We start from the raw sequence: 25,894 nt of genomic DNA, 5'->3' as shown, positions 1-25,894 counted from the left end.
GGAATGCTGTTGGTTTATATTCAGAAGGGTTTCTGCATGTAGTTGGCAATGCAAATTTAAGCTTAGCACAGCAGGTAAAGGCTATCGCCTTGTAGAACAGAGAATCATTCCATTGCTTTGGTTGCAAAAGACCTCAAAGGTCACCGAGTCCAACCATCAACCCAACACCACCATGACCACTAAACCATGACCCCAGGTGCCAAGGCCACAGGTTTCTTGAACACCCCTAGGGATGGGGACTCCACCACCTCCCTGGGCACCCTGTGCCAATGCCTGACCACTCCTGCAGCAAAGAAATTTTTCCTCACCTCTATTTCAAACTTAATATCCAAACTGAGCCTCCCCTGGCACAATTTCTTGTTCTACCACCTGATGCTAGGGAGAAGAGACCAAGCCCTGCCTCACTATGACCTCCTTTCACCACCTCCCTGGGCAACCTGTTGCAATGCCTGACCACTCCTGCAGGAAAGGAATTTTTCCTAGTATCCAACCTAATAATGATATAGAATAGAGTAGAGTACAGTAGAGTAGAGTAGAGTAGAGTAGAGTGGAGTAGAGTGGAGTAGAGTAGAGTAGAGTAGAGTAGAAAAGAATAGCATAGCATAGCATAGCATGGCATGGCATGGCATAGCATAGCATAGAATAGAATAGAATAGAATAGAATAGAATAGAATAGAATAGAATAGAATTAACCAGGTTGGAAGAGACCTTTGAGATCATCAAATCCAACCTCTCACCCAACACCATCTAATCAACTAAACCATGGCATCAAGTGCCTCATCCAGTCTCTTCTTAAACACTTCCAGTGATGGTGACTCCACCACCTCCCTGGGCAGCACATCCCAAGGGCCAATTCCTCTTTCTGGGAAGAACTTTCTCCTCACCTCCAGCCCAAACCTCCCCTGGCACAGCTTGAGACTGTGTCCTCTTGTTCTGGTGCTGTTTGCCTGGGAGAAGAGACCAACCCCCACCTGGCTATGACCTCCCTTCAGGTAGTTGTAGTGAGCAAGAAGATCTGCCCTGAGCCTCCTCTTCTGCAGGCTAAGCAACCCCAGCTCCCTCAGCCTCTCCTCACAGGGCTGTGCCCCAGACCCCTCCCCAGCTTTGTTGCCCTTCTCTGGACACCTTCCAGCATCTCAACACCTTTCCTAACCTGAGGAGCCCAGAACTGGACACAGGACTCTAGGTGTGCAGTAAATGTGGGATGTCTTTTTGGGGTGATCCAGCGATGATTGATTTGTATTCGTAGGGTTCCAGGTTCGCTTTATCATGCAGCACTTTCTAAGTCAGCCTGGTGAGAGACTGAAACAAGAGGAGTTATGTGGATCAGAGCAGTTACTGAAATAACAGCAGCAGTTACTGGAGGCTCTTCCTAATTCTGAACAATGAGAGAGGTAGAAGCATGCTTCACCTCTTCCTGCACCTCTTGCAGCACTGACAAGAGGAGCCAGACAGCCAGGGATTGGTTTGTTTCCTTTACCTCTTTTTTTTCTGAGTCTAATTTATACTCCTGGAGGTGCCCTCAGATTGAAATTGAATAAAAGTGACCAACCAGAGGAGTGAGGTGATCCTCCCCCTCTAATCTGCTCTTGTGAGACCCCACCTGCAGCACTGTGTCCTGTTCTCGTGCCCCCAGCACAACAAGGACATGGAACTATTGGAGAGGGTCCAGAGGAGGCCACCAAGGTGAGCAGAGTTCTCTTGAACATGTCCAGAGAAGGGCAATGAGGCTGGGGAGAGGCCTCGAACACAAGCCCTGTGAGGAGAGGCTGAGGGAGCTGGGGTTGCTTAGCCTGGAGAAGAGGAGGCTCAGGGGAGACCTTATTGCAGTCTACAACTACCTGAAGGGAGGTTGTAGCCAGGTGGGGGTTGGTCTCTTCTCCCAGGCAACCAGCATCAGAACCAGAGGACACAGTCTCAAGCTGTGCCAGGGGAGGTTAAGGCTGCAGGTGAGGAGAAAGTTCTTCCCAAAGAGAGTTGTTAGCCATTTGAATGTGCTGCCCAGGGAGGTGGTGGAGTCACCGTCCCTGGAGGTGTTCAAGAGGGGACTGGACGTGGCACTTGGTGCCATGGTTTAGTCATGAGGTCTTGGGTGACAGGTTGGACCTGATGATCTTTGAGGTCTCTTCCAACCTTATTGATTCTATGATTCTATGGAGAACCTCCCCTGTGGGGTCAGGCTTGGAGAGTTGGAGCTGTTCAGCCTGGAGAAGAGAAGGCTGCAGGAAGACCTTAGAGCAGCCTTCCAGGACATGAAGAGGGCTACTGGAGAGCTGGGGAGGGACCTTTTACAGTGGTGGGACAGGAGGGAATGGATTGAAGCTGGAAGAGAGAAGACTGAGACTGGATGCTAGGAAGAAATTCTCTACAGTGAGGGTGGGGAGATGTTCCAGCACATCCATATCCTTCCTGTAATAGGGGCTCCAGAACTGGACATAGTACTCTGGGGTCTCACCAGAGTGGAGCAGTGGTGCTGGAGGACATTCCCACCACCTCCAGTGTTTGAGATCCAATGACAATATGGTCCTGTCTTTGGATCTCTTCAGTTACTCCTGACATTTCTTCTTGCTGGTTCCCTCTCCTTGTTTATTTGGGTTTTTTTGTTGTTGTTCTTGGTGTCTGTGGTGTCCATCTCCCTGTGGCCACTGAAGGATGTTTTGCCCACAGCAATCACACCTGTTGTGCCCACACTTCTTCTATGAGCAACATCTGGAAGGCTGTGAGGAGACATCTGCCTGTAAACAGATCTGTTGCTTCTCCTAAGATCTATCGTCTGGTGGCCCTTTACCAACTCAAGCTTCACCTTTGAGTCTCTTGCAGTGCAATGTGCAAATTGGGGAGGGTGCATGGTGGCTGAAAGCCTAGTTGTGACACCTCACACTACAGCAGGTTGCTCACAGCCACAATCAGCCTGGCCTTCAAAACCTCCAGGGTTGAGGCTTCCACCACCTCCCCAGGCAACCTGTGCCAGTCTCTCACCACCCTCATGGGGAAGAACCTCTTCCTAACATCCAGTCTGACCCTACCCATTTTGAGTTTTGCTCCAATCCCCCTGACATCCTAAAAAGTCTCTTACCATGTTCCATGTGAGCTTCTTTAGGTGAACCTGCCTTGGCAGGGGGGGTTGGCTTCAGTCTCCAGAGGTTCCTTCCAACTCCTGTGATTCTCTCACGTGATGGAAATTGTAGTGGACAAAGAGCAGCACCCTTCTGTTTGAGGGCCCAGTTGGAGCATCCCTCTGGAATCTGAGTTTGCCCTGGAGCTGTGGGAGCACAGGCCTAAGATGTATGGAAATGCTCAGAGCTGATGCTTGTCTCCACATGCCTTTGGCTGGCTTCTCGCCAGGGTTTTGGTGGCACCCTAATTGTTTTAATTGGATTGGGTTTTCATAGTGTTGATCTGCCTGCCACTCTGCATGGAAACAAATCAGTCCTGCAGCACCTGGAAAAGATGTTGATGCCCAGGGCTCTACACAAATGAGTTTACAACAGACACAGTCGTGTTGTTAAGAGGCAAATTTCAAAGCCTGCCATGTATCTGAAAGTCATTTTAATTTGGTTTAATTAATATATCTATATATATAATTATGTATGTATATGAGTGCACCCTTAGCAAGTTTGCTGAAGACACTAAGCTGTGTGGTGCAGCAGACATGCTGGAGGGGAGAGATGCCAGGCTGGAGAGGTGGGCTCACGACAACCTCCTGAGGTTCAACAAGACCAAATTCAAGGTCCTGCAGCTGGGTCAGAGCAATCCCAAGCACCAATATAGGCTGGTGGATGAGAAGCTCAACATGAGCCAGCACTGTGTGCACTTGCAGCCCAGAGAGCCAAGCAAAGCCTGGGCTGCAGCAAGAGAAGCATAGCCAGCAGGTTGAGGGAGGTGATTCTCCCCCTCTGCTCTGGTGAGACTCCACCTGGAGTACTGTGTCCAGTTCTGAGCCCCTAGCACAGGAAGGGTCTGGAGGTGCTGGAAGGTGTCTAGAGAAGGGCCATGAGGATGAGCAGAGGTCTGGAGCTGCTCTGATGTGAGGACAGAATGAGGGAGTTGGGTTTGTTCAGTCTGGAGAAGAGAAGGCTCCAGGAGCCCTAATTGTGGCCTTCCACTATGTGCAGGGGGCTTCAAGAAAGCTAGGGAGGGACTTCTGAGGGTGTCAGGGAGTGACAGGACTGGGGAGGATGGAGCAAAACTAGAAGTGGAGAGATTGAGATTGGATGTGAGGAAGTTGTTCCCCAGGAGGGTGGTGAGAGCCTGGCACAGGCTGCCCAGGGAGGTGGTGGAAGCCTCATCCCTGGAGGTTTTGAAGGCCAGCCTGGATGTGGCTGTGAGCAGCTTGCTGTAGCGTGAAGTGTCCCTGCCCATGGCAGGGGGGTTGGAACTGGATGAGCCTTGAGGTCCCTTCCAACCCCAACAATTCCATGATTCTGTGATTACATATAGAGAGAGAGGTTTGTGTATTCAAAGCCATACCTCCAAATTCATCTTGGTTTATTCTCATTGTTTCCAATGGCAGCAATATTTCAAAGGATCTTTGGAGAATTTTGTGGCCTTTTTTGTTTGTTTGCTTTGGTATCTCTTTAAATGATACAGAATGTCTTTGTGTTAAATGAGAGGCTAGGTCTGAGAGCTGACAACATGTATGTGTTGGAGAATGTGCCTTACGAAGGTGAAGTGTGCTGCGGGGCCTCCCAACACAAAGAAGGACATGGACCTGATGGAGCGGGTCCAGAGGAGGGCCACAAAGGTGGCCAGAGGGCTTGAGCACCTCTCCTGGGAAGGCAGGCTGAGAGAGTTGGTTCTGCTCATCCTGGAGAGTAGATGGTTCCAGGGAGGCCTTGTAACTACATTTCAGTATCAGAAGGGGACTTCCAGGAAGGCTGGGGAGGGACTGTTTAGAAGGATGTACAGCAACAGGATGAGGGGCTATGGTCTTAAAGTAGAGCAGGGTGTATTTAGGTTGCACATCAGGAGGAAGTTCTTCACAATGAGAGTGGTGAAACTCTGGAACACATTGTCCAGGGATGTGGTTGAGGCCCTGTCCCTGGAGACATCCAAGATCAGACCTGATGTGGCCCTGGGCAGCCTGCTCTGGTTGGAGGTGTCCCTGCTGCCTGCAGGGGGCTTGGACAAGCTGACCTTTGAGGGTCCTTTCCAACCTGAAGCACTCTCTTAGTGTCGCCTGCAGAAGCTCTACAACTTTGCATTTCCTCTGCCTTCAGTAGGGCTAAGTCTCTGCTTCTGTGTACTTTAAACTCTTCTCTTTGCCTGGCTTTCTGGTGCCTTTCCAGGATGTCACCCTGAAGATCTTTCTGGTCCAGGCTACCAATTTCTACAAAGAGACTTGATTTGTTGGCAACCTCAGCAAACCTACCACACAGGGAAAGATGACAGTAAAAAGGAGCTGCCATCCACACACTGGTCCTTATGAATTAGAATTAGAATAGAATTAACCAGGTTGGAAGAGACCTTCGAGATCATCGTGTCCAACCTATCATCTGACACCACCCAATCAACTAAACCATACAACCAAGCATCCTGTCAAGCCTCGCCCTGAACACCCCCAGCGTCGGCGACCCCACCACCTCCTCAGGCAGCCCATTCCAATGGGCAATCACTCTCTCTGTGTAAAACTTCCTCCTAACCTCCAGCCTAAACCTCCCCTGACGCAGCCTGAGACTGTGTCCTCTTGTTCTGGTACTGGTTGCCTGGGAGAAGAGACCAACCTCTGCCTGTCTACAAGCCCCCTTCAGGTAGTTGTAGAGAGCAATAAGGTCACCCCTGAGTCTCCTCTTCTCCAGACTAAGCAACCCCAGCTCCCTCAATCTCTCCTCATAGGGCTTGTGCTCCAAGCCCCTCACCAACCTTGTTGCCCTTTTCTGGACACGCTCCAGCAAGTCAACCTCCTTCCTAAACTGAGGGGCCCAGAACTGGACACAGTACTCAAGGTGCGGCCTTGAAGTTGTAGCCTTTACTGCTGAACACATTGATGTAGCACAAGGGGAAAGCACAGGGACAATTTTTTTTTTTTCTTATTAATTTATTCCTTTTTCCCCCTCATTTATTAATTTAAATTTTAATTAACTTCTAATTGATTCCCAGGAATATAAATGGTTTCATTACAAAGGCTTCCCGTGAGTACCCTCCCCGGGATGAAACGTTCGGGGAGCGCTTCCTGACAATTGTTGCGGTAACAAAACAGGGAAATTTCTCCTGATCTTCCCCAGATGTCTTGGACCTTCATTTTTAAAAAGTCCAAGAAATGAAAGAAACTTGCTCACAGAATGCTCTTTGGGTGTACATAATGGCATTCATTGTGCCATAAATTTACTGAAGAAGAGGAAAACCAGCAGGCCAGCCCTCTGGCTGCGTAGCAGGCTCTAGGGAAAACATAGTGAGGATTTCCTCCTCCCCCCATTCCTTTAAGGACATTAAGGTAAAAGCAAGAAGTCTGTGGCTGGTGTCAAAAACTGAGACTTAGTTGAGTATGAGAACAAAGCTCTCAGCTCCAAATCTGAGTGGTTGTTTTCTGCTGCAATCATCTGCCTCTCCCAAGTGTAGCAGAAAAAGATAAGGATGTGATAAATACTTACCCAGAGGAGGTCCTCAAAGATGATCAGAGGGCTGGAGCACCTCTCCTATGGGGACATGTTGAGAGAGTTGGGGCTATTCAGCCTGGAGAAGGCTCTGGGGAGACATTAGAGCAGCTTTCCAGTACCTGAAGGGTGCCTACAAGAAAGCCATGAATGGACTTCTTACAAAGGCTTGGAGTGGCAGGGCAAGGGGGGATGGCTTTAAGCTGAAAGAAGCTGGGTTTGGATTAGATGTAAGAAGAAATTCTTCCCCATGAGGGTGATGAGGCACTAGAACTGGCTGCCCAGCGTTGTTGTGGAGGCTTCAAGCCTGTTAAGTGTTCAATGTCAGGGTGGGTGGGGCCTTGAGCAACCTATTCTGGTAGGAGGTGAACCTGTCCATGGCAGGGATCTTGGATTTGGATGATCTTTAAGGTCCCATCCATTGCAAGAGACTGATTCTGCGCTTTGGCTTTGAAGAACATACTCAACTATTAAAAGTTAAGCAGCTCTTCAGAGAGCAATGAGGATATTGCTAAATGTAATGAAAACATGAAGTGTCTTATGTGTCCATTTTATTTGTCTTCTGACTGCATCCATCTTCCATCTGAGCAGAGACTCCAGAATGATTTAGACAGCCACGAAACATCTAAATCAAACAGTCTGGAGAAGAGCAGCCTGAGAGGAGATCTTATTCATGTTTATAAATACCTGAAGGGTGGGGGGCAAGAAGGGGCCAGGCTTTCAGTGGTGTCCTCTGACAGGACAAGGGGGAGTGGATGTGAAGTGGAACCCAGGAAGTTCCACCTTGACATGAGGTAAAACTTTTTTGCTGTGAGGGTGCTGGAGGCCTGGAGCAGGCTGCCCACAGAGGTTGCAGAGTCTCCTTCTATGGAGACTTCAAGCCCCATCTGGATGCATTCCTGGGTGATCTGCCCTGGGTGATCCTGCTTTGGCAGGGGGGTTGGACTTGATCTCTGGAGTTTCCTTCCAACCCCTCCCATTCTATGAAACAGCATAAAATAAAAATTCCCCTCAGACACCACCTAACCCTGAAGGTACTTCAGCGTTCAAAGTGTGAGGGCTTGACATTAACAGCATCTGATTTGTCTTAAGTGCACACTTGGTTGTCCAAGGGTGAGTGGCTTAAGTCTGTATTTTCTCCTGAAATCCAGTTAGGATCCAGCAAACCTGCCTTCTGTCACTGCACATCATAGAATGGTCTGGGTTGGAAGGGACCTCCAAAGGTCATCTTGTCTCTCGCTCCCTTCATCTGGGGGAGCTGAATGCAGTTATAGACCTCTTGTAACGAGGTGCCATTGGGTGGCTAATGAAGGCAGGGACCCTACTGCTGTGTAGCAATGAGATGCCAGAAGTGCAGAGAGCAGAGAATCTCAGAAGTCCTCCCAGAAGTCCTTTATTGCAGTGTTGTAGAATCCCTTGCATCACAGAGTCTTAGAGTCCCCCTTACAGCAGAAGTCCTGGAAGCCCTTAGCAGACAAAGCAGCTAACAGAAGTCCTGAGCATATCCACAGAATCACAGAATCAACCAGGTTGGAAAAGACCTCACAGATCTTCAGGTCCAACCTGTCCCTCAGCACCTCCTGACTAGCTAAACCCATGGCTTCAAGTGCCACATCCAGTCCTTTTTTGTACACCTCCAGGGACAGTGATTCCACCACCTCCCTGGGCAGCACATTCCAGTGGCCAGTCTCTCTTTCTAGGAAGAATTTCTTCCTAACATCCAGCCTGAACTTCCCCTGGCACAGCCTGAGACTGTGTCCTCTTGTTCTGGTGCTGGTTGCCTGGGAGAAGAAACCAACCCCCACCTGGCTGCAACCTCCCTTCAGGGAGCCTCCCCTGAGCCTCCTCTTCTCCAGGCTAAGCAACCCCAGCTCCCTCAGCCTCTCCTCACAGGGCTGTGCTCCAAACCCCTCCCCAGCCTCGTTGCCCTTCTCTGGACACCTTCTGGCATCTCAACATCTTTCTTAACCTGAGGAGCCCAGAACTGGACACAGGACTCTAGGTGTGGCCTAACCAGTGGTGAACACAGGGCAGAATGACTTCCCTGCTTCTGCTGGCCACATTATTGCTGCTGCAGGCCAGGATGCCATTGGCCTTCTTGGCCACCTGGGCACACTGCTGGCTCATGTTCAGCTGCTGTCCACCATCAGTTGCAGAGGGAGGGAGGCTGACGTCAGCAGCAAATGCTGAGCAGCCAGGCAGGCACTTGTGCTCTCTAGGATACTACCTACCCTGACCTTGCAGAGAGGCATGGCCCCTGGGCTGGAAGCAGGCATTAAGAGGCGGTTGTTCTCCCCTTTGCTGCAGGCCACGGACCCGGACGCCGGTGTCAATGGTCAGGTGCATTACAGCCTGGCAAACTTCAACAACCTTTTCCGCATCACAGCCAACGGCAGCATTTACACAGCAGTGAAGCTCAACAGGGAAGAGAGGGACTACTATGAGCTCATCGTGAAAGCCACAGATGGGGCTGTGGACCCTCGCCATTCCACCCTGACTTTAGCCATCAAGGTGCTGGACATTGACGACAACAGCCCTGTTTTTACCAACGCTTCCTACACTGTCTGCGTGCCAGAAAACCTTCCACCCGGCACTGTCTTCCTGCAGATTGAGGTAAGAGGCCATCAGGGAGGGGTGGAGATGTTTTGTTGTGCAGTGCTGCCCTAGGGTAGAGCAGGACACATGCTCTGTTGCCCCATAAGGGGAGAAAGAAGAATGCCCACACAAATGGATTGGATAGTTATGGAAAGCTGAAATGGAAAAGCAACTCACACACACACAGAACCACACAGAATCAGCCAGGTTGGAAGAGACCTCCCGGATCAAGTCCCACTGATCACCCAACCCCAACTAATCAACCAGACCATGGCTCATCCAAGCTTTGCTTAAACACCTCCAGGGACCTTGACCCCACCACCTCCCTGGGCAGCCCATTCCAAGGGCAGTCTCTTTGTCTGTGAAGAACTTCTTTCTAAGATCAAACCTAAACTTCCCTCTGCACAGCTTGAGACTGTGTCCTCTTGTTCTGGTGCTGGTTGCTGGGAGAAGAGACCAACCCCCACCTGGCTACAACCTCCCTGCAGGTAGTTGTAGGCAGCAAGAAGGTCACCCTTGAGCCTCCTCTTCTCCAGGCTAAGCAACCCCAGCTCCCTCAGCCTCTCCTCACAGGGCTGTGCTCCAGACCCCTCCACAGCCTCGTTGCCCTTCTCTGGACATATTCCAGCATCTTTCTTAACCTGTGGGCCCCAGAACTGGACACAGGACTCTAGGTGTGGCCTAACCAGTGCTGAGCACAGGGCAGAATGACCTCCCTGCTCCTGCTGGCCACACTATTGCTGATGCAGGCCAGGATGCTATTGGCCTTCTTGGCCACCTGGGCACACTGCTGGCTCATGTTCAGCTGCTGTCAGCCAGCACCCCCAAGTCCCTTTCTGCCTGGCTGCTCTCCAGCCACTCTGACCTCAGCCTGTAGCACTGCCTGGGGTTGTTGTGGCCAATGTGTAGAACCTGGCACTTAGTTAACTACTACACACATACTACAAAAACTACTAAGCCTTAGTGGTGAGCATAGCAAAGTAAACTTAACACACAAGTTCCTGCATTCAGCAGAGTGTGGCCAGCAGAGTCAGGAAGGTTCTCCTCCCCCTCTACTCTGCCCTGCTGAGGCCCCACCTGCAATATTGCATCCAGCTCTGGGCTCCCCCAGCTCAGGAGGGACAGGGATCTGCTGGAGAGAGTCCAAGGGAGGGCTGCAAGGATGCTGAAGGGCCTGGAGCACTGCTGCTGAGCAGAGGCTGAGAGCCCTGGGGCTGCTGAGTGTGGAGAGGAGAAGGCTGAGAGGGGATTTAATAAATGTTTACACACATCTGAGGGCTGGGTGTCAAGAGGGAGGAGACAGGCTCTGCTCACTTGTACCCTGTGATAGGACAAGGGGCAATGGATATAAACTACAGTACAGGAAGTTCCACCTCAACAGTCCCCACAGTCTTGGAGCACTGGAGCAGGCTGCCCAGAGAGGTTGTGGAGTCTCCTTCTCTGGACCCTTTCCAGCCCTGTCTGGATGTGTTCCTGTGTGACCTGTGCTGGATGCTATGGTCCTGTTCTGGAAGGGGGTTGGACTTGATGACCTGCAGAGGTCTCTTCCAAACCCTAGCATCCTGTGAGCCTGTGATGATCATCTAAGGGAACACCTGGACATGTTGCTTTCTATATGGAAAAAGACAGTCAGGCAAGTGATTGCTCATTGTTCAAGGCTCAGTTTAAGACAATTCAGATTTACTTCCCACAAGCAGCCTGGATATAGAATCACAGAATTGTTTCAGTTGGAAAAGACCTCTAAGATGGAGTCCAACCATCAACCTAAGACCACTATGGCCATTAAACCATGTCCTGAAGTGGTATGTCTTCCTGAGAAGAATCTCTCCTGAGAATTTCAGCAGGAAGTGCTTTCTCAGACTGCAGAGAAATCTAATGTCAAAGAACAGCTAAAACAACCACATAATAGTCCTTATCCCAATGAAATTCAGTGTTGTCTAAATACTGCTAGGAAATAAACCCACTCCTGCTGCCATAGAGGATGAGGTCACCTGCTAAGCCCAGCAGCACCCTCTCCATGGCAGCACTTAACAGCAGGTGCCCAGGGACAACAACAAGAACAGGATGAGCTTCCAGTGACTCCTACGCAGACCATGGTGCTCATTTAACAAGTCCCAGTGCCAGGTGCTGCACTTTGGCCACAACAGCCCCATGCAGTGCTACAGGCTGGGGTCAGAGTGGCTGGAGAGTAGCCAGGCAGAAAGGGACCTGGGGGTACTGATTGACAGCTGGCTGAACAGGAGCCAGCAGTGTGCCCAGGTGGCCAAGAAGGCCAAGGGCATCCTGGCCTGCATCAGCAATAGTGTGGCCAGCAGGAGCAGGGAAGTCCTTGTGCCCTGTGCTCAGCACTGCTTAGGCCACACCTTGAGTCCTGTGTCCAGTTCTGGGCCCCTCAGGTTAAGATGTTGAGCTGCTGGAAGGTGTCCAGAGAAGGGCAACAAAGCTGGGGAGGGGTCTGGAGCACAGCCCTGTGAGGAGAGGCTGAGGGAGCTGGGGTTGCTTAGCCTGCAGAAGAGGAGGCTCAGGGGAGACCTTATTGCTGTCTACAGGTACCTGAAAGGAGGTTGTAGCCAGGTGGGGGTTGGTCTCTTCTCCCAGACAACCAGCATCAGAACAAGAAGACACAGTCTCAAGCTGTGCCAGGGGAGGTTTAGGCTGGAGGTGAGGAGAAAGTTCTTCCCAGAAAGAGAGACTGGCCATTGGAATGTGATGCCCCAGGGAGTTGGTGGAGTCACCATCACTGGAGGTGTTCAAAAAAGGATTGGATGTGGTACTTGAAACCATGGCTTAGTTGCCAGGAGGTGTTGGGTGAAAGGTTGGACTTGATGATCTTTGAGGTCTTTTCCAACCTTACTGATTCTATGATTCCATGATTTTATGATTTCCTGAGGGCAAGCACCTCTGGACGTTACAACCTTCAGGGGATTTGTCTTCCTTGTCTTTGTGCAATACTATAAAGCAAAAGCAGAGCGAAATCTGAAGTTGTTTGCAGTAGGTTATGTTCTTGACCTCCAGTAGGGGTTTTGGTGTGAGACTTTGCTGGGTTTGATGCAATGTTGTTCTCTTGTGTGGCATGCTGTAGGCAAAGGATGTTGACCTTGGCTCTGAAGTTAACTATCGGATCCGGACACAGGAAGCGCTGGAGTATTTTGCCCTGGACAAGCATACAGGAGAGTTATCTCTTGTGAAGTCCTTGGATTATGAATCATTCTCTGACACAGAAGCAACCTTCACCTTTCTGGTGGAAGCCTTCGACAGGAAGGGCACTATGCCTCCTGGGCTTGCGACCGTCACAGTGAGGGTAAAGGTAAGAGGAGTAACTTGTCAGCTGGTATCATCCTCTCCTACTTGCTGCTAAATACCTCATCAACCCCTGCTGGTGTCCTGATGAAACACCACAGTACATCTGCAGTCCTGCTGCTTCACTGTTTTGGTGTTTTTTTTTCATAGAATCAGAGAATTGTTTTGGTTGGGAAAGACCTTCAAGGTCACCAAGTCCAACTGACACCCTAAGACCGCCATGCACATTAAACCATGACCCAAAGTGCCATGGCCACACCTTTCTTGAACACCTCCAGGGATGGGGACTCCACCACCTCCCTGGGCAGCACATTCCAATGCCTGACCACTTTTTCAAGAAAATATTTTCCTAATCTCCAACCTAACCCTCCCCTGACACAATTTCAGTCCACTTCCTCTCATTTTGTTACCTGATACTAGGGAGAAGAGACCAACCCTCACCTCGCTCCAAACTCCACACCAGCACCCAGTCCAGGGGCATGATCACTTCCCTACTCCTGCTGGCCACACTGTTGCTGATCTAGGCCAGCATGCTGGTGACCTTCCTGGCCACCTGAGCACACTGCTGACTCATCTTCAACTGGCTGTCAACCAGCACCCCTACACTTTACAAGAGCTGTGATTTCTGTGCTATGTGCAGCTGGGTAGTGAAGCCTTGGATCACAGGTTCATGAAGGACACGAATACCTGACACATTTACAAACCTCAAGTCCTCTCAGCCCTCTGAGAGGCTGCAGTGAGTGCCTAATGGGACTGCTTGCAGGAATGACACCATGTCTCATTTTAAACTACAGTTTGAAAGTTTTATGAACCCTTGGGGTGTGCTGAGTGCAGCTGTGACACACCGTGTCCTGCGTTTCGCTTTCTGCTGCATGAAGCTACAGAGCTGCAAAGGAACAGGCTTCTCTAGTGCTCAGGAATGGTTTTTATGCAGGGAGTTGACAGCATGACCTCTGGGTTCCAGCTATCTCACCAGCAATATAGGAATGATATTTGGTAGCCATCCCCAAATGAAAAGCATTTGTAGCTGAAACATTAGGACTTACCCAGCTTGATCTGGTAGAGTCCAAGAGGAGAGAATCTTTTGGATGCTCTAACTTGTACCTCCTTGTGTTGGTAAAGGTGCACTTCTGGAGCCAGCCAAATCCTTACCTGCAGTTGTTTCTTCATCCAGAAGACTTTTTTCCCCCCAAGAGAACAGTTAGACACTGGAATAATCTGCCAGGGGAAGTGGTGGATTCCCATTGGACAATTTCCAGACTCAGCTTGACAGGGTGCTGAACCATCTCATTCCAACCACATTGTCACCTAGAAAGGTTGGACCAGATGATCCTTGGGGTCCCTTCCAGCCTGGCATTCTGTGATTTCAGTTGAAGAACTGTGAGCTGTGGGAGAGAAGAGAGTTTAATTACTCTTATTTCAGATAAGAAGCAGAAATTGTAGCAGAAACAAATGTGCCCAGCTCAAAATGTGAACTTCATCTCTGCCAGCTTTCCTTTGAATGTGAGTCTTGCAGAAAGCATTTCTCATCTCCGATTCAGCCTGGGGTGCAGCTCAGGGAGTATCTGCAGATGCTGTGAATTGCCACATGATTTTGAGTAATTCTGTTTGTCAGTCTCTATTGAGCTCAGAATTCTTTTGAAGGACAGGAAATGCCTCCTGTTATTAGCTTTGATGACAACATAAGGCTTCCACAATACCTCTCTGTCCCTGCCAAATGTCTCATTCTGAGATGCTGGTCACCTGTTTCCTAACAGTCTCTGCTCTTTACCAGCACTTTCCAAGTCAATGAAAGGAACCCACAACTTTTGGCATCACTCCTCGAGCCTTTTCTGTTAGACTTTTTAAGTAGGAAGTGGCTCAGAACTGATCTTTTCCTCCACTTGTGCTCTGCCCCTGTGAGGCCACACCTGGAGTCCTGGGTCTGGTTCTGGGAGAGACAGGGAACTCCTGGAAAGAGTCCAGCAGAGGCTACAAAAAACCTCTCCCAGAACAGAGAAGTTTTGAGAGTGTTTGGGGTCAGGTGTTTTGATGGAGTCCCCATCCCTGGAGGTGTTTAAGAAGGATGTGGACATGGCACTTCAAGACATGGTTAGCTGGGCAGAGAGGAACCTGATGAGAGTCAATGAGGATAAGTGCAGAGTCCTGCACCTGGGTTCCAGTTTGTGCCTGTTTCCCTTGTCCCGTTCCTGGGCCCCATCTTCTTGCACCATCACCCTTTAGCATTGATCAAATCCCCTCCCAGGCTGCTCTTCTCCAGGCTAAACAGCCCCAGGTCTTTCAGCCTTTCCTCCTCAGATCTTTCCCAGTCTCTTCATCTTTGCAGCCTCTGCAGAGCCAGTAGTTCTGTCTCTCCTGTACTGCTGAGCCCAAGACTGGACCCAGTGCTCCAGATGTGGCCTCACTAGGGCCAGGTTGGGGGGGAGAAGAACCTCCCTGGACCTGCTGGCCACACTCTTTTTCATGCACCCTTCTTAATGCTCTTCTGTGTTTTGGGGTTGGTTTCCTTTTCAGTTTTCCAAGTTGGGTATGTAGTGTGCTGAAGCTGTTAGCTGTGGCTGATGATTCCAAGTAATAAAGCAACAGGAATAACTACAAGTACATCTAGATGTTCCCAGTACTGCCAAATCCCTACTGTGCCTTAATCCCAGGGGACTGTAGGATCTCCAGATACCACAGAATTGAACATCAGTTAACCTATTGCTGTCATAGGATCATAGAATTGTTAGGGTTAGAAGGGACCTCAAGGCTTAGCCAGTTCAAACCCCGCTGCCAGGGGCAGGGACACCTCACACTACAGCAGGTTGCTCACAGCCACATCCAGCCTGGCCTTAAAATCCTCCAGGGATGAGGCTTCCACCACTTCCCTGGGCAACCTGTGCCAGTCTCTCAGCACCCTCCTGGGGAACAACTTCTTCCTAACATCCAATCTCAATCTCCCCACTTCTAGTTTTGTTCCATCCCTCCCAGTCCTATCACTCCCTGACACCCTCAAAAGTCCCTCCCCAGCTTTCTTGCAGCCCCCTGCAGATCCTGGAAGGCCACCAGAAGGTCTCCTGGGTGCCTTCTCCTCTCCAGCCTGCACAAGGCCAACTCTCTCAGGCTGTCTCCAGAGCAGAGCAGCTCCAGCCCTCTGCTCCTCCTCCTGGCCCTTCTCTGGACACCTTCCAGCCCCTCCAGACCCTTCCTGTAGTAGGGACTGTCACCAGACACCATGGCTCTGAACCCTTCTTGTGGTCCTCCGTGCTCAGGTTGGAAGCAAACCTTAGTTGTAACAATGCCATAGCAGCACAGAGCTCCCAACTGTTGACATAGTATCATAGAATCAGTCAGGGTTGGAAGGGACCACAAGGATCATCCAGTTCCAACTCCCCTGCCGTGGGCAGGGACACCCCACACTAAATCAGGCTGGCCAGAGCCTCATCCAGCCTGGGCTTAAACACCTCCAGGGATGGGCCCTCAACCACCTCCTTGGACAACCCATTCCAGGGCTTCACCACTCTATTGGTGAAGAACTTCCTCCTCACCTCCAGTCTGAATCTCCCCACCTCCAGCTTCATTCCATTCCCCCTAGTCCTATCACTACCTGAGAGCCTGAGATGTCCCTCCCCAGCCTTCTTGTAGGCGCCCTTCAGATACTAAGACAACTCCCTTTGTTTCTGTGACAACCTACCCCTTGAACCAGGAGGAGAGATACTGATCTCAATATTAACAAGACCAAGGGTATGAGGTTGCCATGGGCCCAGCTCTGCAGCCTGTCCAGGTCCCTCTGGATGGATCCCTTCCCTCCAGCCTGTCTGCTGCACCACACAGCTTGGTGTCATCAGCAACCCTGCTGAGGGTGCACTCAATGCCACTGTCCATGGCACTGACAAAGATGTTAAACAAGCCTGGTCCCAGTACTGATCCCTGAGGGACTCTGCTTGTCCCTGGCCTCCCCTGGGACATGGACTCATTGACAGCCACCCTTTGGGTACCGCCTTCAAGCCAGTTCTGTACCCACTGAGTGGTTGCTACAAGAAAGCTGGGAAAGGGCTTTTTGCTTTGTAGGGACAGGATGAGGGGAAATGCATTTGAGCTGGGAGAGGGCAGATTTAGACAAGATTAGAAACAAATTCTCTACAGTGAGGGTGGGGAGACTCTGGAACAGGTTGCCCAGGAAGCCTGTGGATGTCCCCTCCCTGGAGGTGCTCAGTGTTGGATGAGGCCTTGAGCAACCTGTGCTGGTGGGAGGTGTCCCTGCCCATGGCAGCGGGGGTTGAACTGGATGATCTTTAAGGTCCCTTCCAATCCAATCCAGTGATTTACCCTTTGAAGAATAACAGAGCAGCACAGCACAGCAGCACACAACTGAGACAAGGGTTATACAAGAAGCTGCATTGCTTCCCCAAAACTGCTGATTGATCTCTGTTCTAGTGGCATTAATGCTCTAAGGAGCATGGTGTTGGGCCACAGTGCCACTAAACATATTCTTTATTTTTCCATCTCAACTAAGCTGCTCCATCATCTGCTAGTCATTTCTTGCCTCATATATTCCACCATGAATATTATCCCTTCATCTATATTGTGAGGTACTTTAGGGCTTGCTGAGCATTAAATATGAGGAAGAAGCAGTAATACCTTGTTAACAAGTCTGTATTTTGAGGAGCTTCAAGCACAGAACATTGTGTAAAGAGACAGCACAATTACAGAGGAGAGGACAAGAATGAAGCCAGACTTTTTCTAGTAGTGCTCAGTGATGGTACAAGGGGCACTGGGCACAAACTGCAACCCATGAGGGTCTACCTGAACAGGAGGAGAAACTTCTTCTATTTTTGACCTTTCCCCTAGTAAATCCTACCTGCCTTCCTGTGAACTTGCTGCTTAGCCTTCTGATTCACATAGCAGGGGCTTGATTGTTTTGGGGTTTTTTGCCAAAGCTTAGCTCAAACTATTGCATAAAGTAGAGAGCATTAAGGGTGCATAAAGAGGAGTGTGGTCAGCAGGTCAAGGGAGATATTCCTCCTCCACCTCTTCTCTGCCCTAGTGAGGCTCCATCAGCAGTACAGGGTTCAATTCTGGGCTTCCCAGTTCAAGAGAGACAGGGAACTACTGGAGAGAGTCCAGGGGAGGCTCCAAAGCTGCTGAGGGTCCTGGAGCAGCTCTGTGAGGAATGAAGGTTGAGAGCCCTGGGGGTGTTGAGCCTGGAGAAGAGCAGCTCCAGAGGGGGTCTGCTCAATGCTCAGCAAGAGCTAAAGGGTGAAGGCAACAGCTGAGGCAATTCTCTTTCCAGTGGTGTACAGTGACAGAAAGAGGAGCAAGAAGCACAAGCTGGAACTCGGAAGGTTCCATGTGAAGATGAGGAGGACCTTCTTTTCTCTGAGGGTGCTGAAGGCCTGGAGCAGGCTGCCCAGAGAGGTTGTGGAGTCTGCTTCCCTGGAGAGCTTCCAACCCCCCAAGCCCCCCATGGTGCTCCTGGGCAAGCTGCTGTGGGTGCCGCTGTTTTAGCAGTGGGGTTGGACTGAATGAGCTCCAGAGGTCCCTTCCAACCTCACCAATGCTGGGATTCAGTGACTCTGTAGTGGGAAGAGAATTCAAGTTCTTGATACTCCAATATCTGGTGAAACAGAGTATTTCCTCTGCTGTGCCAGGTAGTCTGAGCTTCATTTTTCATGAGTCAAAACATGGAAGCCACTCTTGACACAGGCAATTTGAAGAAGAAATAATCACAGTAGGTTGTCCATCATGTATGTGATTATTGATAACAAAATGAACTCCTCATTGCATTTGGAACAAAAACAGCTTTAAAGCTAAGAATCCCTGAGAGAAGTAATTTCTTCCCTCCCTATTACTTTCATCAGATCCATTAGAAAATATCAAGTGTGTTGTGCTCACCTCTTTCATCTAAATTACAGAAACTGCCTGATGAAATGAAGTCATGAACTGCAGAGAGAAAATTCCCCCTCCACTCTGCCCTAGTGAGGCTGCATGTGGAGTGTGGTGTCCATTTCTGGACCCCTCAGTCCAAGAAGGACCTCATGGAACCCCTTGAAATAGTCTAGTGCAGAGCCACAAAAATGCTGCAGGCAGTGGAACAGCCACCTTATGAGGAGAGCCTGAGGGAGCTGAGGACTCTCTAGCTTGGAGAAGAGAAGCCTGAGAGGTGCCCTCCTATCTGGGGATAAAGATGTGCAGGCTGAGTGCCCAGAGGCTGGAGCCAGGCTCTGCTGCGTGCTGCCCAGTGCCAGCACAAGGGGCAGTGCTGGAAGCTGAGGCAAAGGAAATTCCATGGAAAGAGGAGGGAAAAGTTTTTCCCTGTGAGGGTGATAGAGACCTGGAGCAGGCTGCCCAGGAGGGTGGTGGAGTCTCCCTCTGTGGAAGTATTCCAACCCCACCTGGATGTGTTGCTGTGTGCCCTGCCTGGGATGACCCTGCTCTGGCAGGAGGTTGGGCTGGATGAGCTTTCGAGGTCTCTTCCAGCCACTAACATTCTGTGACAAAAAAGGTATTTTACCTCAATGATTCTATGCCATTATACAGTTACTCATTTCTAATCCCTGTGCAATCAGTTTCTGAGGCTACATCTACCTGGCTGTGTCATGTTCTCTTGCTGTGAACCACTCTACACAATTAATCTTCCTAAACAGCAACAAACCACTCACACAGAATGTTAGGGGGTGAAAGGGACCTCTTAAGATCACAGAATCAACCAGGTTGGAAAAGACCTCAGAGATCACCAAGTCCAATCTATCACCCAGCACCATCTAATCAACTAAACCATGGCACCAAGTGTCTCATCCAGGCTGTTTTTAACCACCTCCAGGGAAGGTGACTCCACCACCTCCCCAGGCAGCACATTCCAATGGATGACCTCTATGTGAAGAACTTTTTCTCACCTCCAGCCTAAACGTCCCCTGGCACAGATTGAGACAGGGTCCTCTTGTTCTGGTGCTGGGTGCCTGGGAGAAGAGACCAACCCCCACCTGGCTGCAACCTCCCTTCAGGTAGTTGTAAACAGCAATAAGGTCTCCCCTGAGCCTCCTCTTCTCCAGGCTAAGCAACCCCAGCTCCCTCAGCCTCTCCTCACAGGGCTGTGCCCCAGACCCCTCCCCAGCTTTGTTGCCCTTCTCTGGACACCTTCCAGCATCTCAACATCTTTCTTAACCTGAGGAGCCCAGAACTGGACACAGGACTCAAGGTGTGGCCTAACCAGTGCTGAGCACAGAGGCAGCATGACTTCTCTGTTCTAGAGGTGGTCACCTCTACACACACGCTCTGCTGCTCATGTGGAGTGTGCTTCTTTTGGTGGTATAGATAAAGCAAGAGACTCTGATTTGCTTGGTGCTCTTGGACAGGAATTTGTCCCTCTGGAATGGTTCAGCAGATTAATAATGAGATTTTGCTCTCCTGGCATTACAGCTATTTTAATTAATCAGGATTTGATTAGAATGAGTCCCTGGTCTACCAAAGGCAGGGATTTAAAAATCAGCCTGATTTTATGGGCTGCAAGTAAGACTCCCCAAACCTAAGCAGGAAATAAATAAATAAATAAATAAATAAATAAATGCAAAGAAAACTATTATTTCCTCTTGGTAAGAAGGGAATTGGGAGAAGGTAAACCAGGCTGACTGCTGTTGGGCAGGGCAGGGCTGCCCTCTAGTGCACTGCAGGCTCAAGGCAGCTGATTTTCAGCCCAAAACCAGTAGTCTTTAAGAGAAAAGGGCATTTGCACACATTATTGTGCTTAAGAAAGGTGTAGGTATGTACCCATAGATCTATCTGTATGAGGGTAAATACCTATCAAATGCATTGGAGTGTCACCTGGAGTTGCTTCTCTCTGTGTGGAGTTAACTGGTGAAGCGTAGAATTGTCAGGGTTGGAAGGGACCTCAAGAATCAGGTTGCTCCAAGCCACATCCAGCCTGGCCTTAAACACCTGCAGGGATGAAGCTTCCACCACCTCCCTGAGCAACCTGGGCCAGGCTCTCACCACCCTCATGGGGAACAACTTCTTCCTAACATCCAATCTCAATCTACCCATTTCTATCTTCTTCTATCCCCCCCAGTCCTATCCCTCCCTGACACCCTCAAAAGTCCCTCCCCAGCTTTCTTGGAGCCCCCTTCAGGTACCAGAAGGCCACAAGAAGGTCTCCGTGGAGCCTTCAGACTGCCTCCAGCCTGTACAACCCCAACTTTCTCAGTCTGTCTCCAGAGCAGAGCAGCTCCAGCCCTCTGCTCCTCCTCCTGGCCCTTCTCTGGACACCTTCCAGCCCCTCCAGACCCTTCCTGTGCTAGAGGCTCCAGAACTGGCCCCAGAGCTCCAGATGGGGTCTCAGCAGAGCAGAGTAGTGAGGGAGAATCCCCTCCCTTGACCTGCTGGCTATGCTTCTCTTGCTGCAGCCCAGGATGCAGTTGGCTCTCTGGGCTGCAAGTGCTCACTGGATCCAGGCTGACTGCACCCGATCATCTTCTACTCTTCCAAGTGCCTAGAGATGACCTCCAGAATGAGCTGCTCCATCATATTTCCAAGGATGGAGGTGAAGCTCACTGGTCTGTAGTTTCTTGGAACCTCTTTCTTGCCCTTTTTGAAGCCTGGAGTGCCCTTGGCTTTCCTCCAGTCCTCAGCTACCTCTCCTGTCTGCCAGGATTTTGCAAAACTGGTGGAGACTGGATGTGTCCATCCAGCCAGTTCCTCACCTGCACAGCCTACCTTCTATCCTGGTTTGAGGCCAGGCAGATCCTCTCTTGCCCCTGAGAGGGGCAAAAGAATGACACTCACACAAATGGATTGCAGAAGTGATGGAAAGTTTAAATGGAAAGCAGGAAGTGTTTTACAGAAGCTGCAAACATAGTGACAAAAAATATCCCAAAGTGTACAGAGTCCCTTCCAGGGCACCCAGAGGTCCCCAACATTTCCCATCTCCCCACCTGAGAGTATACCCAAACCTCCCAGGGCTCTTTCTTCCCCTCCCACTGCTAGGCTGGTCTCAGGCTGGCCAGGTCTGAGACTGCCCCTCCCCCCTTGTCCTCCTGGCAGTTACTCCCCAGCGTTACCTGGGGGAGTAGCTCAACAGCTCAACATCAGCATCCCAGCATCTTTCCCAAACTGAGGAGCCCAGAGCTGGACACAGGACTCAAGGTGTGGCCTAAGCAGTGCTGAGCACAGGGCAGAATGACTTCCCTGCTCCTGCTGGCCACACCATTGATGATGCAGGCAGGATGCCATTGGCCTTCTTGGCCACCTGGGCACACTGCTGGCTCATGTTCCACTGCTGTCCACCACTACCCCCAGGTCCCTTTCTGCCTGGCTGCTCTCAGCCACTCTGACCCCAGCCTGTAGCACTGCAGGGGTTGCTGTGGCCAGCGTGTAGAACCTGACACTCAGACTCGTTGAATCTCATGCCCTTGGACTCTGCCCATGTCTCCATCCCTGCAAGGTCCCTCTGCAGAGCTCTCCTACTCTCTAATGGATCAACTCCTGCCCCCAGCTTGGTGTCATCTGCAAACTTACTGAGGATGGACTCAATGCCCTCATCCAGATCAGCAGTAGAAATACTGACTAAAATTGGGCCCAGCACTGATCCCTGGGACACACCACTAGTGCCTGGCTGCCAGCTGGCAGTGCCACCATTCACCACCGCTCTCTGGGCCCAACATTTCACAGAATCAATAAGGTTGGAAGAGACCTCAGAGATCATCAAGTCCAACCTGTCACCCAACACCTCATGACTGCTAAACCATGGCACCAAGTGCCACGTCCAGTCCCCTCTTGAACACCTCCAGGGATGGGGACTCCACCACCTCCCTGGGCAGCACATCCCAATGGCTAACAGCTCTCTCTGAAGAACTTTCTCCTCACCTCCAGCCTAAACTTCCCCTGGCATAGTTTGAGACTGTGTCCTCTTGTTCTGGTGCTGGGGCCCTGGGAGAAGAGACCAACCCTCAGCTGGCTACAACCTCCCTTCAGGTAGTTGTAGACAGCAGTAAGGTCACCTCTGAGCCTCCTCTTCTGCAGGCTAACAAAGTTGTGCTATTATCCTTCCATGTCAGCGGTCACCACCTGTCTAGGATCCCCCAGTTCAGTATTAGTGCATTACACCTAGTGACTGTCTTAATGAGTCCTAAATTACATACTGATCTCCTCCTTAAAGCCTTTCCTCCTTTATGCTTTGTTCTCCTCCTTGGCATTCCTGGATAACTGTCTGGGTTCCCCAATGGCTCTTTGTCCCACATTTTCATAATCTGTGCAGGCAATATTTGTATCCTACAAACCTTTTCCTACAATACAGCCCTTTAAATCTTGTGGATGTGATGTGTATTGTCCTCATCAGAGAGATGTTCCAGTCCCCTCACCATCCTTGTAGCCCTTTGCTCTACCCTCTCCTGGGTAGGGCAGTTGGTCTGGAAGTGGGATCATTTACATGACATCAGCTGATGAATGAGTTGGCATCAAGATATCTCTTGATGAATCTTCATTTGCACTTGAGGGTTCTGACACAGAGGATTTATAGGCTTAAATTGAAGATTAGGAACAATTTCTTTGCTGCAAGAGTGGTCAGGGATTAGAACAGGGAGGTGGTGGAGTCATCTGGAGGTGTTCAAGAAACCTGTGGCCATGGCACCTGGGGACATGGTTTGACAGCCATGGTGGTGTTGGGTTGACAGTTGGGCTCAGAGGTTTTCTCCAACCAAAACAATTCTGTGATTCTATAACGTCAGTCTGAAGGACACAATCTTAAGTTCTCAGGAGGTGATGATACAAATCTGGCTTTCTATTTTCAGTTCATTTATATTATATTAGAGCTAACAAACAGTGCCAAGCAACAGCAGCTCATCCATATTAGATAATTAGCAGAGCCCTGTTGTGAGCTGCTGCTTGAGAGTCAGGTGTCATGGAAATCTGGGCTTTGTTTACCTGTGAGACCCTGTGCTTTTCCTGCAGAAATGCCTGGGGAAACTTTGGCACCTGCCCCTTGTGTGCTCATTTTGCCCAGTGGTAATGGAGCTGAGAGCCAAGAGAGACAGCGAGGGGCAAACAGGTTCCTAATGAGGAAGGAGAGATTGCGTAGAGCTTGGGAAAGAGGGCTGTGAGCATGTCTGTAATTGTATTTGAACTTCAGAACTAAAGCCTTCATTATGTTTTGCAGGATATGAATGATTACTCTCCAGTATTTAGCCAAAAGCTCTACAGGGGGATGGTTGCTCCTGATGCAGTCAAGGGCACCGTCATCACCACGGTCTCTGCTGAGGATGACGATCCTCCGGTAAGCACAAAGCTGCTATTAAGACTGTGCACCTGAAAGAGAAAAACCTTTAACCCTCCTAGTTGACCTAACTCTCTCAACAGCAAAGGTGGTTACTGAGGTGGCTACTATTTGGGCAGGGACTGGCTGGAGAGCAGCCCTGAAGAGAAGGCCTTGGGGGTGCTGGGGGAGAAGAAGCTCAGCAGGAGCCAGCAGTGAGCACTTGCAGCCCAGAGAGCCAAGCAGAGCCTGGGCTGCAGCAAGAGAAACAGAGCCAGCAGGGCCAGGGAGGGGATTCTCCCTCTCTGCTCCACTCTGCTGAGACCACAGCTGCAGCTCTGGGTCCAGTTCTGGAGCCCCTAGCACAGGAAGGCTCTGGAGGTGCTGGAAGGTGTCCAGATGAAGGGCCAGGAGGAGGAGCAGAGGGCTGGAGCTGCTCTGCTCTGGAGACAGCCTGAGAGAGTTGGGGCTGTTCAGTCTAGAGAAAAGACTCCAAGGAGACCTTCTTGTGGCCTCCTGGTACCTGAAGGGGGCTCCAAGAAAGCTGGGGAGGGACTTTTGAGGGTGTCAGAGAGTGATAGGACTGGGAGGGATGGAGCAAGTGGGGAGATTGAGATTGGATGTTAGGAAGAAGTTGTTCCCCAGGAGGGTGATGAGAGACTGGCACAGGCTGCCCAGGGAGGTGGTGGAAGCCTGGATCAGGAACAGTGTGGCCAACAGCGCTAGGGGTGCAGTTCTGCCCTGTACTCAGTGCTTGTGAGGCCTCACCTTGAGTACTGTCTCCAGTTCTGGATTCCTTGCTTCAGGAAGGATCTTGAGGTGCTGGAGCAGGTCCAGAGGAAAGCAATGAGGCTGGGGAGGGGGCTGGAGGGAAAGTCTGATGAGAAAAGGCTGAGGGAGCTGGGGATGTTCAGCCTGGAGAAGAGGAGACTTAGAGGGGACCTTATTACTCTCTACAACTACCTAAAAGGAAGTTGTAGTCAGGTGGGGGTCACACTCTTCTCCCAGGCAACCAGTGACAGGGCATGAGGGTATGTCCTGAAGCTATGCCAGGGCAGGTTTGGGTTAGATATCAGGAAGCACTTCCTCACAGAAAGGCTGATTGGGCACTGGAATTATTGCCCAAGGAAGTGAGGGAGTCCCCATCCCTGGGGGTCTTTGAGGACAGATTGGATGTGACCCTTGGTGGCATCCACTTGGTGTTGGGTCACAGGCTGGGCTCGGTGATCTCAGAGGTCTTTTCCAGCCTCAATCATTCTTTGATTCTGTGAGGACAAGCAGCGAGTTGTGTTTGTGATGATCTGATTACCACTGTTGCATTTCAGTCCTTTGCTGATGTGTGGAAATTGCTTTGCTCTTGCCTCCCAGGGCACACCAGCAAGTCGAGTCCGATACAAAGTGGATGTTGTGCAGTTCCCCTACAGTGCCAGCATCTTCGATGTGGAGGAAGAGTCGGGGCGCGTAGTGACCAGAGTCAACCTAAACGAGGAGCCGAGTACAGTCTTCAAGGTATGGACTCCTGGAGCTGGCTCCTGTCAGTAGACAGTGCCTGCATTTGATGCCATTCTTTCTACCTTCCTGTTTCTCTGCCTTCCTTTATGTTATGTAATCCCAGACTCCCAGCAGGGATCATCCAGTCCAAGCCCCCTGGAGGGTCACTCAGAGCAGGTTGGCCAGGATCATAGAATCATAGAATGGTCTGGGCCAGAAGGGACCTCCAAAGCTTGTCCAGTCCAACCTCCTCTGCAGTAAGCAGGGATATCCTCCACTAGGTCAGGTTGCCCAGAGCCCTCTCCAGCCACACCTTGAATATCTCTAGGCATGGCGCCTCAACCATCTCCCTGGGCAACCTGTTGCAGGGTTCCAGGAGCCTCATAGTGAAGAACTTCTTCCTGATATCTAATCACAATCTGCCCTTCTCAGGTTTGGAGCCATTGCCCTTTGTCCTGTCCCTGCAGGCCTTTTTAATCAGTCTCTCTCCATCCTTCCTGTAGCCCCTTCCTGTAGCCAGTACCTGAAGAGGTACTGGAAGGCTGCTCTATGTCTCCCTGAAGCCTCCTCTTCTCCAGGCTGAACAGCCCCAGCTCCCTCATCCTGTCCTCATAGCAGAGGTTGTCCAACTCCCTAATCATTTTTGTGGCCCTTCTCTGGACCCTCTCCATCAGGTCCACGTCCTTCCTATCAC

General features: G+C 50.6%; 1 protein-coding gene across 1 annotated transcript in view; it reads left to right on the top strand.

Moving 5' to 3' along the window:
* The window catches only part of PCDH15 (protocadherin related 15), a 995,294-nt gene that overhangs the window by 883,930 nt on the left and 85,470 nt on the right, over positions 1–25,894 (top strand). Inside the window, exons 23-26 of the mRNA XM_054174769.1 lie at positions 8,901–9,206; positions 12,271–12,495; positions 23,614–23,730; positions 25,078–25,218. Of these exons, the coding sequence (XP_054030744.1) occupies positions 8,901–9,206; positions 12,271–12,495; positions 23,614–23,730; positions 25,078–25,218 (789 nt within the window). The remainder of the gene's footprint in view (positions 1–8,900; positions 9,207–12,270; positions 12,496–23,613; positions 23,731–25,077; positions 25,219–25,894) is intronic.

The sequence above is a fragment of the Dryobates pubescens genome, chromosome 30, assembly GCF_014839835.1.
Source record: "Dryobates pubescens isolate bDryPub1 chromosome 30, bDryPub1.pri, whole genome shotgun sequence".
Classification (NCBI taxonomy): Eukaryota; Metazoa; Chordata; class Aves; order Piciformes; family Picidae; genus Dryobates; species Dryobates pubescens.
This window is presented reverse-complemented; position numbering and strand designations above follow the sequence as displayed.